Here is an 18,749-nt window from a genome sequence, read left to right as displayed (position 1 = left end):
CCCTTAACAGCCCGGAGCTGTAGGGACGGAGACCCATTCTGCTGCACACAGCGTCTGCACCACGAGCCCGGCAAACCACACTCACGCATACCGGAGAGAGGCATCGTTATAGCCGACCGGGAACCAGATTTTCCACGATGGAAGGCACAGGGCATTGGCTGAGGACGGCTAATTACATACTCAACGGCCCATCTACTGAAGCCCAACACCGGTCTGGACTCTGACAAACCTAATGTGGACACTGTTAATCTATGTAAAGTATGGCTTACACACACTCACCCACACTATAGACGGCGAGGATAACTCCCCACCATAACCTTTTGCTTTATTATTATTGTTTAAGCTGACACCCAAACCAGCGTACTCCTAAAGCCTGAGAACACTACCTTAGAATATTTCACAAAAGGTACTCCACGGAACGAGGCTACTCGCATTAACTAAACTACCTAGCTCGTAGCTGAGAACTCACTTAATCTTAGACCGTATTCCCCCACTCAGCAACTATTGATAAGCCTCTACCACCAAACAAAGTAAACACAAATCACTTAAATAGAAATGCCACTGATGTTTATGATATAAAAATTGTGCTGATATTTCCTCATGCTGACCAATTGTTACCATATGTCTGATTATATACTTGCCAATGCTGTTGGGGCATGACAAGCCTGCTTGTTCTATTTTCATGCACTCCAAAAAAAAAGAATTAAAAAAAAAAAAAGAATGTGACGTTGGAGGTATTGGATGGGTGGAGTGTGGCCAGGGAGGGGCGCTGTGAAGTTGTTTCGCACAGGTGGCTGTACATAGGAATCAGCCAGTTATGGTTATGAAATTATTCTAATACCAGTCCTTGTGGGTATGTTACTAGTTATTTCTACAATACAAAGGCACCAATTAGAGGAGTTCAAGTGTCATTCAATGAGTGCTGACTATGAATGAGACGATAAGACTATGTGACCCTAGGGATCTTACCATATTTCAGGTGTCTTTTTTTTCATAAACTACAATGGATATTCTTTTGCTGGGTATTGCTACATTTTTTTCCTCCATACTGTAATTGTAGTAAATATCTTTTTTGTTTGCTAAACATTTACATTATTACCTTTTTCTTTCTTTTCATATGTGATTTGTTTGTATACGGTCAACTTTATGCTAGGTATTCTCTATTCTTTATTTATTTTTCTTTTGTTAGTTGTTCATTAGTTGTGTCCTTGCAGAAATGCACACCCTGATTAACATGTGACGCTATTTGGATATGCTATATTATTTTATTTTTAATTTTATAATTTTATAACCTGTGGATTGGTAGCATTCCAAACCATGGAATTCATGGTCAGATCCTGAGAATTACCAGGGGTACTGGCACTAGATGTTTCTTTTCATTTTTTGTATGTTTATTGTAAATTATTCATCTCGGTTTGATATTGCTATTATGACTTGTTATGTATTGTCTGTCTCTTTTTCTGTCTGCAGCAAGATGGCTTCTGGATTTACTCAGAGTACTGTAACAATCACTTGGATGCCTGCATGGAGCTCTCCAAACTGATGAAGGATGGCCGGTACCAGCATTTTTTTGAAGCTTGCAGGCTTCTTCAGCAAATGATTGACATTGCTATCGATGGGTTCCTTCTGACACCCGTACAGAAGATCTGCAAATATCCTCTCCAGTTGGCGGAGCTACTAAAATACACAGCACAGGACCACAGGTAGACATTGTCTCTCTTTCTTGGCTGTTTTGATGATGTATTTGATAGCTCCAAGTCAGGGAAGAACCAGCTCGGCTAAATAGAAATGATGTATTGCCATTTTAAATTTAAGATAGGAGTCCAGCTGCTTCACAGTCCTCACAGTTATTCCAGGTGATGTTGTTTTATTCTTTTATCTATTAAAGATGATGGCTTGACAACAGCCCTCCTTGTCAGGCCCGTGTGAGTTCCAACACTCTTGGGTGCATTGTTTATTGATTCTGGCATGTTTTACAGCTACGATAGCTCACTGTGGAGCCCAAATTTTAATCCGTTAGAGTGAAATGGTAGAAGAGATTTGCAGTTGATGTTGCAGAAGATTGGGTCAACGAGTCAATGTCACCATGTTCTTGTTTGATTAGATATATATACAGTGATCTCACCCTAGGGTGTATGTCACCCTAATATTTCATACACAAGGACGTTCTGTGATGTTTTATTATTTTGTTAAACACTTTACAAGTCTTTAGGAATTTCCCCATCTGAGAACCAGTCTATAAAATGAAATTTCTAGCTGAATAATATTTTCTTTGTTTTATGACTTTATCTTATATGGCTTAGTCATACCTAGAACCCAGAGGGACACCATATAAACTGAAGCACATTGGGGCTCTGAATGTGCTGTATCTTTGATTATTATCTTATATTATTTTGCATTATTATCTACTGTCCACTTCTCTATCCAAACAACATTGCTGGATTTTTTTTTTAATATTGTGCCAGATAGATCAGTATGGAGATGATTCATTTTACCAGTATTCATTAAGCTAGATTCCTTACACCATACATCAGTTGCTGTGAAAGGCAAATAGGTATTCTAAGAATCTTGGCCCAGTTATATCAATGTCATGTGCCATATTTTCATAATAGTACTTTGCTGTAAGAGTTTCTTGATTTTTAAATATAATATGGAATATAAATGCCTTTTTAGATAAGTAAACAGCCATTCAATGAAATTTATATATAATTGTTCTTTTGAAGGTTTTTCAGTTTCCAATTTCAAGAAAAATATTAGGAATTTTAGCATTAACTAATTTCACACATTTCTACATGTCTAAGCATAATAAACCCATTGACAAATGTACAACATAGTGTAGCCTGACTTAACATCCACGGATCCAGATTGAGAATTGGGTACTACTTGCTCTGTCCCCTGATTACTGCCCTATGAATGGCTAGTGGTCATTGTCAAAAGATACATTACCTGAATAAATTGGCCTGTGGAACTCTGTGCTTTAACTGCAGGCTCCTTTCTCCCTTTCTCATTTATCTGTCTTTGTGGTATATGATGTGTCATTTAACAACTTTTTTTTTTCAAGTGCACCTTCTAGTCCAGGGGTAGGCAACCTTTTAGTAGTACTGTGCCAAATGGAGATTTTGAAGTCCATTGGTGTGCCGGTACTATTTTTTCGAATTGAGTGCGTATGTTGCCGTATTCTGCTTGTGTTATTTGTGGTCTTGATTTGTAGCATTTAATTTGTGCCTAGGTGGGCTGTTACATTGGATAGAATACGTTCATGAGTAGTTTGTGGCATTGTGCATGATTGTGCATGATACAAATGTATATGGGCTAAAGAAAAATGTTTTACCTGCGCTCTTTCCCAAATCCATATGCATATTTAAATAAATGGAGGTTATTTAGTAACTCCAATGGCCATTATGTATAGGGGCTGCTTGTGGAATTGTGTGTGGATGACATGTCACATTGTGTGTTCCAGGGGGGGGGCAACGGGGCAATTGCCCCCCCCCCCCCCCCGAGATTCTCCCCTGCCGGCTAATGCAGGGCTGGCATTGTCCAAGTGCCAGCCCTGCAATGTGCCTGCGGACCGGGGAGGGAGATCACTGATCTCCCTCCCCGGTCCGCAGGCACATTGCCAAAAGCTAGCAGGGAGCGAGGGAGGACCCGGGAGCTCAGCCTGCAGCTCCTCCGGGTCCTCCTCTCGCGAGCATGGAGCGTTGCCGCGGTTACCGCGGCAACGCTCCAAATCTCGCGAGAGTGAACTCTAGCCCTGAAACGTGGGCTAGAGTTCACCTCACCACTAGGACCACCAGGGAACCCCCACCGGACCACCAGGGAACAAAATATGTCCCCCCTCCTCCCAGTTAAGGTAAGAAGGGAGGGGGGACATGAATATTTGTTTTATTTAAATAAAAAAATAAAAAAACACATGTAAGAAGGGGGGGCTTTTTATATTTGTAATATAATATGTGTTGTTTTAAAAAAATAAAAATAATTAATATGTATGGGGGCAGTGTATGTGTTTGTGTGTGGGGGGGAGGGATGTGTGTGATAAGAAGGGTAGGGGGCTTTTTTATAATCACACACACATTGCTCCCCCCCCACACACACACACTGCCCCCCATCCACACACACTGCCCCCATACACACACTGCACCCCATACACACACACTGCCTCATACACACACACTGCCCCCCATACACACACACTGCCCTCCATACACACACACTTTCCCCATACACACACACTCTGCCCCCATACACACAAACACTGCCCCCATACACACACACTGCCCCCATACACACACACTGCCCCCATACACACACACGGCCCCCATACACACACACGGCCCCCATACCCACACACGGCCCCCATACACACACACAGCCCCCCATACACACACACACTGCCCCCCACACATACACACACAGCCCCCCATACACACACACACTGCCCCCATACACACACACTGCCCCCATACACACACACTGCCCCCCACATATACACACACTGCCCCCATACACACACACTGCCCCCTACATATACACATACTGCCCCCATACACACACACTGCCCCCCACATATACACACACTGCCCCCATACACACACACTTCCCCCATACACACACACGGCCCCCATACACACACACGGCCCCCATACCCACACACGGCCCCCATACACACACACAGCCCCCCATACACACACACACTGCCCCCCACACATACACACACAGCCCCCCATACACACACACACTGCCCCCATACACACACACTGCCCCCATACACACACACTGCCCCCCACATATACACACACTGCCCCCATACACACACACTGCCCCCTACATATACACATACTGCCCCCATACACACACACTGCCCCCCACATATACACACACTGCCCCCATACACACACACTTCCCCCATACACACACACTTCCCCCATACACACACACACACTGCCCCCATACACACACACTGCCCCTCCACACACATTGCCCCCCACAGATACACACACTGCCCCACATACACACACACCCACACACTGCCCCTCCATACACACACATTGCCCCACACTCACACATACACTGCAATCCTCACACACACACAAACTGCAAATATCACACACAAATACTGACCCACACATACACTGCCCCCCTAACACACACACTGCACCCCTGACATATACTGCCACCCTCACTCACACACTGCACCCCTTACACTTTGCACCACTCACACACACCACTGCTCCTATGCCCTACTACAGCCCCATTTCCCAGCAGACCTCGGGTAAGTTGTCAAACTGTTATTAAACGGTTTGACTACTTACTCTGGGAGGGGGTCCTGGCACTATTGACACCATAACCGCTACACTGAGCTGTAGTGGTTATTGTGTCTGGATTATTTCTTTAAATAATCTACAAGTGCCCCTCCCGAGATCAGGCTCTGGATCCGCCACTGGTGTTTGTATGTGTAAGTGGATAGTCCATAGTGTTGTGTTTGTGGGGACTGTGTATTTGTGTGTGAACTGTTTCTATTATTTGTATAAGTGTGAGACTTATTCTACAGCTTTGTGTTTAACTAGCAGTGTGGGTGATTTCTTGGGGATCCAGTAGTCTAGCCAGGTACAGGTCAAGGGCAGGAGCTGCAATAGTTGTGGTGGGTTGCTCTACTCCAGTGCGGGGTTTTGTTCACAAGTGCTGGGATATAGTGATCTGAGATCACTTCCTCTAAATGCCGCAATGCGTAAATTGAGGATTGCCCTTCACCACCTGCAATCACCACTCTGTTTACACTAAGGACTCCTGATAGGCCGTGCCTGTTTGGCTCTAGTAGCCTTGAGTGCCGTACAAAGGCACTCCCAAGTGCAATACATGGCACACGTGCCGTAGGTTGCTGACCCCTGTTCTAGTCCAAAGATTCAGCATATCTGATAACAAACCTCCCCCACCACACTGCTACTTTGTCCAAAATATCTGTTTGCACAGCTGAGACCATAATGTCTAATTTCACTTTGCCATTCATTAAAAGTCCACTCTGCGTTCTAGTTCATTATACGCCAATGGCAGGTGCCCTGATGCATCCTTCTCATTAAAATAAGCTTTGAAGTCTCGTGGAATGGAATGAATACATAAGTTTGAAATCAATAACTTGACTGAAGTATCTTTCCTTGAGAAGATAGATCAGTGCACCTCACAGCCAATACAGCAGATGATGTTTTCTATGTATATAAAAAAAAAGTAAAATCAAACAAAAAAGGTCATTATCAGTTTAAAAGTTCTTTGCCTTTTGGTGCAACATATAATATTGTGTGCTTTATATGGCACCCAAAAGGCAAAATGTATCCTGTGTGTGGGTGTGTTTATATATATATATATATATATTTTGTATTATGAAATTAACCATCTGGACATCTGATTAGCGTGACAGGACCACTGGTTGCAGGTTAATTAAGGGCAGGTTCAGTGCACTGTCTCTGCATCTAGATATTACCTGTAGCAGCTTCAGTTGCTACTTATTAACACTGCCCAGCCCTATGTAGCCTACACTAGGCTGCTGATCACAGACACAAAGAGACAGGGCCTGCCACCATAGCATGACAACCGTGACAATTGTCACAAACCGGGTGGTCCTGGGGGGCCCAGACTGCTTCGGGCAGGGCTGCCATCAAGGGAGTGCAGCTGTATGGTCCCCTCACCATATACACACAATGTGCATATTTGTAGCGATTATATGCAGTTGCAGGCCCTGCTGGCTTCAATAGTAAACAAGGTGCCAGCAGACTCCTAATTGTCGCTCTGCCTGTGTCATCTCGCAAGCTCCAGCTGTTTGAGTGTTGCCCCATGTTGTCAGCGCAGCACGCATGCCGGACTTGAGAAAGGGGAAGGAAGCTGCTGCTTGACTTCTGGAGGTGAAAGATGGAGTCTGGGCACCTGCTTTAGTAAAAAAACATGCAGATTCCTGCACAGTTCCACCAAACCAAGGTGTCCCTCAGGGTTCTGTTTTAGGACCCCTTCTATTTAACATGTTTAAAAAATGATCTTGAAGAAAGCATTGAAAGTAATATTTCAGTGTTTGCAGATGACACAAAACTCTTTAAAGTAATACAATGTGAGCAAGATATTACTTTGCTGCAGAGTGATTTAGATAGGCTAGGGGACTGGGCACTAAAATGGCAGATTAAATTTAATGTAGAAAAATGCAAAGTTATGCACTTTGGCAGAAAGAATGCACGAGCAACTTATACCCTAAATGGAAGCGAATTAGGGATAACAACACCCGAGAAGGATTTGGGAATAGTTATAGACAACAAACTATGCAACAATGTGCAATGTCAATTAGCAGTGGCTAAGGCCAGTAAGGTATTGTCATTAAAAAGGGTATTAATTCTCATGATGAGAATATAATTTTGCCTCTTTTTTAAATCACTGGTAAGACCACACCTTGAATATGCTGTGCAATTTTGGGCATCTGTTCTAAAGAAGCATATTATGGCACTAGAAAAAGTGCAGAGGCGGACTACAAAATTAATAAAAGAAATTGAACTTTTAGCTATGAAGAAAGGTTAACAAATTTAAACCTCTTTAGTTTAGAAAACCGTCGCCTCAGAGGAGATATGATAACATTATACAAATATGTCCAGGGCCAATAAAAACCATTGTGTGAAAATCTATTCACAAACAGGACTTTACATAGGACACAAGGTTATGCGTTTAGACTGGAAGAAAGATTTTGTCTAAGGAAAGTTTTTACCGTAAGAACAATAAGGATGTGAAATTGTCTGACTGAAGGAGTGGTTTATCAGAGTCTGTACAGATGTTTCAACAGCAACTAGATGCATACTTACAAAAACAGAATATTCAATGATGTAATTTTTCAACTGTAGGGTAATAGCTTCTTGATCCAAGGATAAATCTGACTGCCATTCTGGGGTCAGGAGGGAATTTTTTTTCCTAGTTTGTTGCAAAATTGGAAGTGCTTCACACTGGTTTTTTTGCCTTCTTTTGGATCAACAGCAAAAAGCAAATGTGAGGAAGGCTGAACTTGATGGACACATGTCTCTTTTCAGTCTATGTAACCTCCCTTCCTGGCCACAGGTAAGAAGCAGGGAGGAAGGAATAAAGTAAATAATATAAAAAAAATAAAAAAATGTTTAAAGAATGTGCTTACTGCTCAAAAGTCCACATTTTATCCCAGAAATTAATACACACACTGCATCCACTACAAACACAATGAATCCTCTGCACACACTGCCTCTACTACACACACACTGCATCCAGTATACACACACTGCATCTATATTACATACACTGCATTCCATATTATTCTCATATAAGCAACATTGAATGTGCAAATTAGTATTTAAAATATTTTAGAAATAGTAAGAATTGTATGATTCTAAACATAGCTGATTGTAATCATGCCGGTTAGCACATGTGCATACTACCGCGATGCAATAATCCCAGAATCCCTTGCACAATCACACACAATACAATGTATGATGTCACTGAGTGCGTTATGGGTGCATGCACAACCCACGTGTCATGCGATTTAGCTACAAGGCTTGCAAATTAAAATATATTTTTTTTTTTATCGGAGGCACAATATATCATCACATATTTATGAATGACAGCTCCACTGTAAGCTCTGTTTCTAAATTTACATCATAATCCAATGCTGAACTCTTGGGGGAAAAAAATCTCATTTTCAATATTCTTTCTGTAACACAAGACAAGCAAATTTCACTCTAGCAAACAGACAAGACAATGAATATAAATTAAATAAAAGAAAAAAAGAAAAAGCAAACATTACTGGGTTGGAATATGAATATATGTTTCGGTAATGAAAGAGGCATGATTTGGTAAACATGTCCTAAATTGAGACATTGAAAGCTATGGTAATGTAAGAAAGTGATTTTAAATTTTAGACTATGTGCACGGATAAAGACCAAAAAAAATAAATGTTTTTATTTATGATTTGTCTTTTCAAAATGATACATTTGTCTTAAAGATATATATTGTTTTAAAATTATTTAGGACAATAATGCCTTTTTAGTTCCTTGGGGATTTAAGCAAGATAAAGATCGAATTCTAATCCATTCACTTAAACAAGAGCAGAGTATAATATTATCAAGGGGACTCATGGAAGATGAAATTGACATGAAATATCTTTCTTTCTGGTTCATTTTTTAAAAATACTATCTAGCAATAATGAATAAGACTTTAATTGACAGGTTCTGACATGGAAATTAAATGCTTTCATGAGCCGTTGGCTGTTCAATGGAGCTTCAGCAGATTACGCGGTTCTTTCTGTAACAAAGTGGGTTAAAGGGTAAATTTTAGAACAAAAGGTGTTACAGGGTAAGAAAAAGTATTAATATAAGCTTTGGAAACAAGTAGACTTTACTGAGTTATACAAATTGCAGCTCCCAGCGCCACGTCTTGCTCTGTAGTTTATTTGTTGTCAGACAGGACTGGGTCATTCTGATGTCTGCAGGGCAGAAAGATCAATGTGTTAATATGAGGAGTTTCTAAAATCGGATAGTACATCTGTAATAGAAGCTGATATGATGGACTGGGGGACTCTTGTGGTGGTGACAGGGCATTCTTCTTAACAGTGCAGTACTACAAGTTATCCTGTTGCAATGTGTCATGTGTAAGTAATGTTTAGATTAAAACCAGAGTGCTCTGGAGGAGCATATTGGGCATCATCTAGTGGAGAACAGCCCTGTCATCTGAGGGACATTATTTGTAGCTGTTGTGTCTCTCATATATTTCATTCCCATAATATAAGTTTGCGCGTATGCTTGGACTGTCGTACCAATTCCGAGCAATGTGTGGGTTTTATTTATTAAATGATGTAAAACCTCTTGCCATAGTCGATCTGACCACAATCAAAATGGGAATTACTAGCACGTGCTTTGAAGTGTTTTGCTTAGGGAAAAGAAAATAGAGTTCTATCAAAGCTGGGAAGGAGGGGGATGGTAGTGGATTTCAGAAGGAATTATTTCCCTTTTTGTGACATAATTGAAAATGGCTACAATTGTTTTTGGTTTTCTTTTTGCCTTCTTTGGTATCAACAGCATAAAACAATAGGCCTCAAAGGTTGAACTTGATGGACTTTAGTCTTTTTTTAACCTAGATTACCATGTAAATATGTAGTGAGTCCATCTCAGAAGGAGTCCACATGACGACAGTGCCACCATATTTCCTTCATTATACCCATAGTGGAATAGTTTCTCTAGCAGTTAGTCAGAGGTCAGATTCATTATTGCTAGTTTATCAAAGGCAGAGTGTCATCTGTAGAGGAGCTTTCTAAAAGTTTCTGTATGGATAATGAATTTGGTGATCATTTTGAACGTAGATACACATACGCAGTTTGATAGATCCCTTAAGAAAGGCACCTAAGCCTGTTTACACGCTGGGATTTGATGTTGTGTCTCGCTCTGGTAGGCTCTTGGTTTAATGTATGCATCATTTTAATGGACTATTTCTAACCGTATCAATTATTGTTTGTTTGTTTCTTTCTTTTTTTCTTTCTTTATTTGTGTGTGGTATACATTTATATGTTGTATTGTCTTGATAAATAAAGTTGAACTAATATTTAATTGTCATATTGGTTTGCATCTTGTTTTTTGTATTAAAAAATTAAATTGTTACCACATTTCTGGTATTCGGCCACAAGTACTGTGTTCCATGTGCTGTTGAGTAGTCTACCTCAGAGTAAAGGCAGTGTTTACATTGCTGCCTAGGAACACCTCTAGTGCCCACTCCTCAGATAGCTACTAGAGGTGCTTCCTGGGTCAGTGCTGCACAGTGTGCTGAACGTCTCTATGCTGAACGTTCCCCATAGAGATGCATTGATTCACACAGGGACCTTACATGTGTTTTTAACACTAGTGTCAGGAATATACATTTGTGTTCCAGACCCTGAACATTTAAAAAAAAAAAATGCATTTCATAGTGAGCTTTGTTGTGACCTATTGGCAATTAATAGTATTTTCTATTGCATAAGAGGTCATTTTTAGTTAATAACCAAACTAACATATGCAGCTAGACAAACAACCCTCTGAGTAGAACCCAGTAGGTTCATAATGCATCAAGTTGCAGTATCTCTGAATTTTAGAAATAGTAGTAACATAATAACTGGAGATAGGCAGCTTCACACAAAGTTCTGTTCTCATCGTAATTGATCAAATTATTATTGATTGTGAGTTCTTAGCTGCCATAATAAAGGACTTTAGCAATTCAAAGTTACTCAATATAAAATGGATTTAGTTCAATGACAAAATAACAAAAGACATCTGCAGTATATGATCACTTGTACTAATATGATATTATAGCAACTTGATAGAGAAAAATATATAAATTCACTGGAAAACGTTTAATAACATCAAACATTCCTGAGACAGCAAAACTGATTTTTTACCCACTTGTGCTCCAAAATCATTATGATATGATGGGATTTACCTAATTGCACGTTATGAAAGGGTTAATTGATTTATATATGGATAGTGGCTTTTTGCTTGCTCCATGATTTTTTTTAGAACTTTCAGGTCGATAGCCGATAACTTACCGATACCGATATTCTGTACATTTGCCATTTAAAAAAAAAACAACTATTTCTACACAAATCTACTGTTAATTGAACATGTTTATTATTTATTCATTTGCAAATCTTTTGTTTATTAAGGTAAATGCACAAAATATACATGCCAGTCAGAATTTTTATGTTTTCAAGAATATATCTGTGTGTAGTGGATGCAGTGAGAGTATTTGATTTGTGAATGCAGTGTTTGTGTAGTGGATGCAGTGGATGCAGTGTGTGTGTTTGTGTAGTGTGTGTATCGTGAATGAAGTGTATGTTTGTGTAGTGGCTGCAGTGTATGTGTTTGTGTAGTGTGTGTATAGTGAATGCAGTGTATGTTTGTGTAGTGTGTATATAATGAATGCAGAGTGTGTGTTTGCATAGTGTGTGAATAGTGAATGCAGTATCTAGTGTGTATAGGGAATGCAGTGTGTTTGTGTAGTGTGTGTATATAATGAATGCAGAGTGTGTGTTTGTGTAGTGTGTGTGTATAATGAATGCAGTGTGTAGTGTGTGTCTAGTGTATACAGTGTTTTTGTGTAGTGTGTATATAATGAATGCAGAGTTTCTGTTTGTGTAGAGTGTAGTGTGTGTATAGTGAATGCAGTGTTTGTGTAGTGTGTGTATATAATGAATGCAGAGTGTGTGTTTGTGTAGTGTGTGTGTATAATGAATGCAGTGTGTAGTGTGTGTATAGTGAATGCAGAGTGTTTGTGTAGTGTGTGTGTATAATGAATGCAGAGAGTGTGTGTTTGTGTAGGTATGTAAGGTGTGTAAAATGTGGGGGTGGGTGCATTTTTATTTTTTTTAATTATTATTTTTTTTATTTTGTTTTAGTCCCCCCTCCTGCTTATTATCTGGCCAGGGAGGTGGGATATGGCATTCCCTGGTGGGCTCACCGCGGTCCTGGGGGGGGCCAGCACACTCTTACTTACCTTCCCAGCAGCTCCCTTCAGCTCCCCTGTCTACCTCTCGCGGCCTGTGTGCTGCACAGAGTGTTGCCATGGTAACCCGTGGCAACACTCTGGCGGCCGCAGGACTTGCAAGAGTTAGACAGGGGAGCTGAAGGGAGCTACTGGGAAGGTAAGTAGGAATGTGCTGGGCGCCCCAGGACCACCGCGGGCTCCCTCCAGGACCCTGATGGCGGCCCTGGTCTCAATTATTGCCAATATCGGTATCTTTATTGCCCGATACCGATATTGATGAAAATACAGAATATCGGCCGATAATATTGGCCAGACCAATAATCGGTCGATCCCTAATTCCTTGAAGAGTTGCTGCTACACAGCTCATGTGAGTACAAATTATACTCCACTGGACAGAGATCTTTAAGATCTCTGTGGTTCTAGACTACATTGCTATTTAAGGAATGGACTGTGATATATATGCCCAGGTTGTGATGTCATCCATGCTAATATTCACCTTATTGAGCCAATAATAGTGCATTGATCATCTCCGGGCCTCACTCTTGGACAGAAGTGTGACATACATGTCTACCCGAGAGTAGTAGGAGTTACTCTGCCAAGCAGAACCTGCCACCGCTTTATGGCGGCTGCTGCCCAATATTGTAATTCCTGTTAATCTCAGTGCATGCATACATGTTGGTGTCTATAAAATACATGTATTTGGCTTTAACATTGTTAAATTGACTCTCTCTGTATACATCATTGTCGTGTAACATCTGGGTCCTTTTTGTCTCTGCTTTAAGGAGAATTCTTGGACTATTTAGCAATAAGCCAACATGCCTTGCTGCTCTGACTCACATCCCCATGGGGATGTTGTTTTATTTCCACAGCGATTACAGGTACGTGGCGGCTGCTCTCGCTGTCATGAGAAACGTCACTCAACAGATCAACGAACGCAAGAGGAGACTGGAAAATATTGATAAGATTGCTCAATGGCAAGCATCAGTGCTGGACTGGGAGGTGAGCAAATTCCACGCACAGATGGGTTGGGCAAGAGCTAGTATTTAGAGTTTCTGCAGGGAGGATTATATCCCCATTACCTACAGGATAAGTTGCCGTGTGTATATACATACGTAGCAATGTGTTTGACGTGGCATGTATGCAGCAATTCACAAAAGCAGTAGCATTTATCAGTGGCTTGACATTTGTATTTTATGGTCACCCACTGTTACTGTAAAGAGAAACATTTGGATAAAAAAAAGCCTTCTTGAAAACAGCAACTGCTGTGATGGTTTCACAATTGAATATCTGCAGTACAAAAAAAATAAAATAAAAAGCATTTTAGCTTTTGACACTGATATTGGGCTTGTTAACTTCTGACCTAAAGCATTAGCAATACCAGCAATGACTGGGAAGCAGATGTTTTGGTATCAGGTACTAAATGTATCCCTAAAATAAATTACACTTATTAAAAAAAAAAAAAAAATTACTTTCCTTTTTTATTTTGAAGCCTGGCTTAGGCTATTCTCTCTTGTGAAATATATGGATTGTGAATCATTATTATTAGAATCCCTTCGAGACACAGCTGTAAATATGATAGATTGGGGATATATGATGAACTGATTGCTTTTCGTTTGCTATATGGAGGCTGAGGTTACCCTGTTAGAAAACTGTCACCTTTGTCAATCTCCTTCCCTCCTGATTGATTTCCTGTTTATTCCTACCAGAGATCCATTTAGTGGCAGGGGTGACCCTTCTCACTTGTGCACCCCTATACAGTTATAACAGCAATGGTATTCAGTGAATTTTGTTTTGGCATTGTAAATTAATGAATCTATGGGATGTCATAAGGAGAATGAAATATGGTTTCAATGTCAGTCATTTATTGCCCTCTTTAAAAACATGCTCTACAGAGGATTTAAGAGTATTTAACCAGGAAAGGTACAATTTTAGTTCCCAAGTATGCTCTGGGGTTTAGATGTTATTTCCCAATTTAATGGTAGGTATTTTATCAACCTTAGAAGGAGGCTGATTATGAAAGGAACACTATAGTCACCTAAATTACTTTAGCTAAATTAAGCAGTTCTAGTGTATAGATCATTCCCCTGCAATTTCCCTGCTCAATTCTCTGCCATTTAGGAGTTAAATCACTTTGTTTCTGTTTATGCAGCCCTAGCCACACCTCCCCTGGCTATGATTAACAGAGCCTGCATGACCAAAAAACTGGTTTCACTTTCAAACAGATGTAATTTACCTTAAATAATTGTATCTCAATCTCTAAATTGAACTTTAATCACATACAGGAGGCTCTTGCAGGGTCTAGCAAGCTATTAACATAGCAGGGGATAAGAAAATCTTAATTAAACAGAACTTGCAATAAAGAAAGCCTAAATAGGGCTCTCTTTACAGGAAGTGTTTATGGAAGGCTGTGCAAGTCACACGCAGGTAGGTGTGACTAGTGTTCATAAACAAAGGGATTTAACTCCTAAATGGCAGAGGATTGAGCAGTGAGGCTGCAGAGGCATGTTCTATACACCAAAACTGCTTCATTAAGCTAAAGTTGTTCAGTTGAATATAGTGTCCCTTTAATTACAATTGGTTTCCTCCACTGGAATTTCTGGAATTCAAAATAACTTTCCTAATGTATGCCAAAATAACTGGAAGAACTCTCCCAGTCAATTCACTTTGAATTCCTGACATTCCTTCACTTTAGTGAATAAGCCTCGTAGGTATATTGACTAAATACCAAATTGAGCTGAAATCCAAAAAACAATGTGTATGCTATTTAAGGCTCAGTTTTGCACTTTTGTATTCATTCCCCTTGAATTGTGTGAGCCATTTGCAATTCAGATCAGGAATAAGTTAGGGCATGTACCCCGGTGATGACAATAAGCTGATCGCGCAAGGCATTTCTATAAATAAATTTCAAATTCATTAAAAAAAGCTGATGATTGTTCAGGTTATATATTTACCATGGAATCCTTAATGAACATCATCTAAATATCAACTCACAAGAACAAGGTATGAAAATATTCATATTATAAATATCTGTAACTTATATTATGCTGAACTTGGACGTCTCACTACGTACAGTACAGAAGGTTATTACATACTGAACGAGAGAATTACAGGGACTTGTGTATTGGTACACCTCATTTATAGGCAGATGAGCTTAAGACTTGTATCATTTTAATGCAAGATACATTGAATTATTGAGACCACAGTCATGCTTGCATGTTTTCTTTTTGCATTGGCTTAGTACATCCATTCATTCAATGGAATAACCATATAAATAGAAAGTGCTATTCAATAGAGCATATCATGATTATTATATGCTGTTTGTGTTAATATTAAAATTATTTTATTGTGTTAATTGCAAGCTAAAGAGATCAATGTCTGTTACCCTGCTCTCAGACACATGGGCTATAGACTAGACTTCCTGTTTTCCTGTTTTTATTCTAAGGCCCAAGTTATAAATTTGTCATTACCCACGGACATAATAGCCCCTATGAGAATTAATATTTGGATCTACAGGTCACCTTGTAATAGGTTTTTTTGGCCCTTGTACTGTGATCCTATGTTGAGTGAAAGTCATAAGAAGAGGCAGAAAAGAAAATCATTGATTTGATTGATGACAGCCTCACATCTTCTCTGTGTAGTTAGGGCGTCTGTGGCCTTACAAATAGAGTGCTCTGTTAATAAAAATAATGTTTGCCTGTGGGAAGTGGCCCTCTGTTTCTTAGTGCCATCACTAGCACCATGGACAGCAGCTATGTATTTCAAGCATATTAGTTACTTATTTTTAAAAGGACACTGTGGTCAACAAAACAACTTTAGGTTAAAGGACCACTCTAGTGCCAGGAAAACATACTCGTTTTCCTGGCACTAGAGTGCCCTGAGGGTGCCCCCACCCTCAGGGACCCACTTCCGCCGGGCTCTGGGGGAGGAAGGGGTTAAACTTACCTCTTTCTCCAGCGCCGGGCGGGGAGCTTTCCTCCTCCTCTCCTTCTTCCTTGCGACGTCATCGGCTGAATGCGCATGCGCGGCAGGAGCTGCGCTCGCATTCAGCCGGTCGCATAGGAAAGCATTTACAATGCTTTCCTATGGACGCTTGCGTGCTCTCACTGTGATTTTCACAGTGAGAAGCACGCAAGCGCCTCTAGCGGCTGTCAATGAGACAGCCACTAGAGGTTTTGGAGGCTGGATTAACCCTCAGTATAAACATAGCAGTTTCTCTGAAACTGCTATGTTTATAAAAAAAAAAGGGTTAATCCTAGAGGGACCTGGCACCCAGACCACATCATTAAGCTGAAGTGGTCTGGGTGGCTAGAGTGGTCCTTTAATGAAGCAGTGTTGGTGTATAGATCGTGAACTTGCTTCTCTGCCATTTAGGGATTAAATCACTTCGTTTTTATAGCCCTAGTCACACCTCCCTGCATGGAATGTGTACTGTCTAAACACTTCCTGTAAAGTGAGGTCTTATGTTTACACTTCCTAATTACAGAGTCTGTTTAATCTAGAATTTCTTATCTCTTGCTTATTAATAGCTTGCTAGACCTTGCGTGTCATCACAGTTCAATTTACAGAGTAGAAGATAAAAACTCCTAAAGTAAGTTAACATCTGATTGAAAATCAATTCATTTTTGTTCATGCAAACTGTGTCAATCACAGTCAGGGAAGGTGTGGCTATTGCTGCAGGGACAGAAACCAAAGTGATTTAACTCTTAAATGGCAGAGAATTGGGCCCTGAGACTTCAAAGGCATGATCTATTCTCAAAAGCAGCCAGCTTCATTAAGCTAAAGTTGTTTTGGTGACTATAGTGTCCCTTTCAAGAAGTCTGCACCCCCCCCCCCCCAAAAAAAAAAATACCCTAACTAAATACTTTTAGTTTTGATATTTCCAAACATTGTCCAGGACTGTTGATGTAGATTATTATTATTATTATGTGATGGAGGAATATCCTCTTGAAACCGTATGACGAGGGTCAACGTGGCCGGCAGTGCGGAAGATCATAGCTTCTCCAGGCTTGTGAACACAATGTGTTCCAGACTGCATCTGTTATCTGACTGTGCCAGTCCCCTCTAAACAAGGAGTCACAGCTGTGTGCTTCACTGAGCCCCGAATAATCCTCGGCTGAACTGATAGGGAGCAATGACTGGCGACTGAGAGACACGGAGAACCTAATTGAAACAAAATTGCATACTCTGCTACAAAAACAAGTGCCACAGGCATGCGTTATTGGTTGGCCTGTGCCTGGCTGATTATATTAACACCATGTAGTTTGTTAGTAATTTAGTGGTTTTCACGTTGAAGTCGCAAACGAACAAAAAAATATTTGTTTTTCCTCAAATTATTTCAAGGAGATTTCCTAGATTCACATGGTTGATCCTGGTGATGCCTGATGTTTCTATTCCTGTAGAACATCCAACTCTCCAGCCATTCAAAAAGCTAAATCCAGGCCACCTATGATTATTTGTAATGATAGCAAGTTATGATGACGTAGGTGCATTGCTCATCTACCAAGTGCTTCATTCAAAGTTCTTGGTCTGCATTTGTTCCCTAACATAATCCAATGGCTGTCAGTACTGTCCATAGGCTACGGGTGAGGAATTCTATACAAAGAATTTAGAAAACTGAGACCAGGCTTTCCAGTGAAAATAAGTGACACACCTGTGATCACTCAGGGGCTACGGGACAGCTATTTGTCTCGAAGGGATACAATTCTCCACTTCTGCCATAGAAAATCTTTCAGTCAAGGGCTGCACAGAGCTCCTTTGAGATGCCATTTCTAGTAGCAAAGGGTTAACTTGTTCTCTGCATAATAGAGGAACTGCCTACATAGCTGTCAACTCAGATGCTTTCATGTGTGTTCAGATTCTCCAGCAAGGCATTGAAACTCACATTTAAAAGCCCTTTTTTCATGCCTTCTCACATCAAACGCTGGGCTGAAAACCGTGCATCGTGCCGCTAAGATGCTGTACTGGAGACAGGGGCAGCTTGATCAGCAAATCTCTTGAGGAAAATAAAGTCAGAGAGTACAACAGGCTTTTCAAACAACAGAAAAGCATCAAAAAAAAGGAAGCCTGGTGAAAAAAAAAGACATTGCTTCTGCTTTTCCTCTCGTCTGATCTCCCCCTTGCCTGCAGTGCTAATCAGTCTGTGAGTCTCTAATTAGAACACAGCTATGCTACTCACTAAATCAGGAATTACTGAGCCCACTCCACAAGTAAATAACTCCCTTTCATACAATGTGGCTGAACAATGTTATTAGTAATAG

General features: G+C 40.5%; 1 protein-coding gene across 4 annotated transcripts in view; it reads left to right on the top strand.

The window, feature by feature from the left end:
• Positions 1 to 18,749, top strand: part of ARHGEF9 (Cdc42 guanine nucleotide exchange factor 9) — a 347,057-nt gene that overhangs the window by 285,111 nt on the left and 43,197 nt on the right. For all 4 annotated transcript variants that reach the window (XM_063432082.1, XM_063432083.1, XM_063432085.1 and 1 more), the window contains 2 exons: positions 1,471 to 1,703; positions 13,362 to 13,491. In XM_063432082.1, the coding sequence (XP_063288152.1) occupies positions 1,471 to 1,703; positions 13,362 to 13,491 (363 nt within the window). The remainder of the gene's footprint in view (positions 1 to 1,470; positions 1,704 to 13,361; positions 13,492 to 18,749) is intronic.

Source organism: Pelobates fuscus, chromosome 9 (assembly GCF_036172605.1).
Source record: "Pelobates fuscus isolate aPelFus1 chromosome 9, aPelFus1.pri, whole genome shotgun sequence".
In the NCBI taxonomy this organism is placed as follows: Eukaryota; Metazoa; Chordata; class Amphibia; order Anura; family Pelobatidae; genus Pelobates; species Pelobates fuscus.
This window is presented reverse-complemented; position numbering and strand designations above follow the sequence as displayed.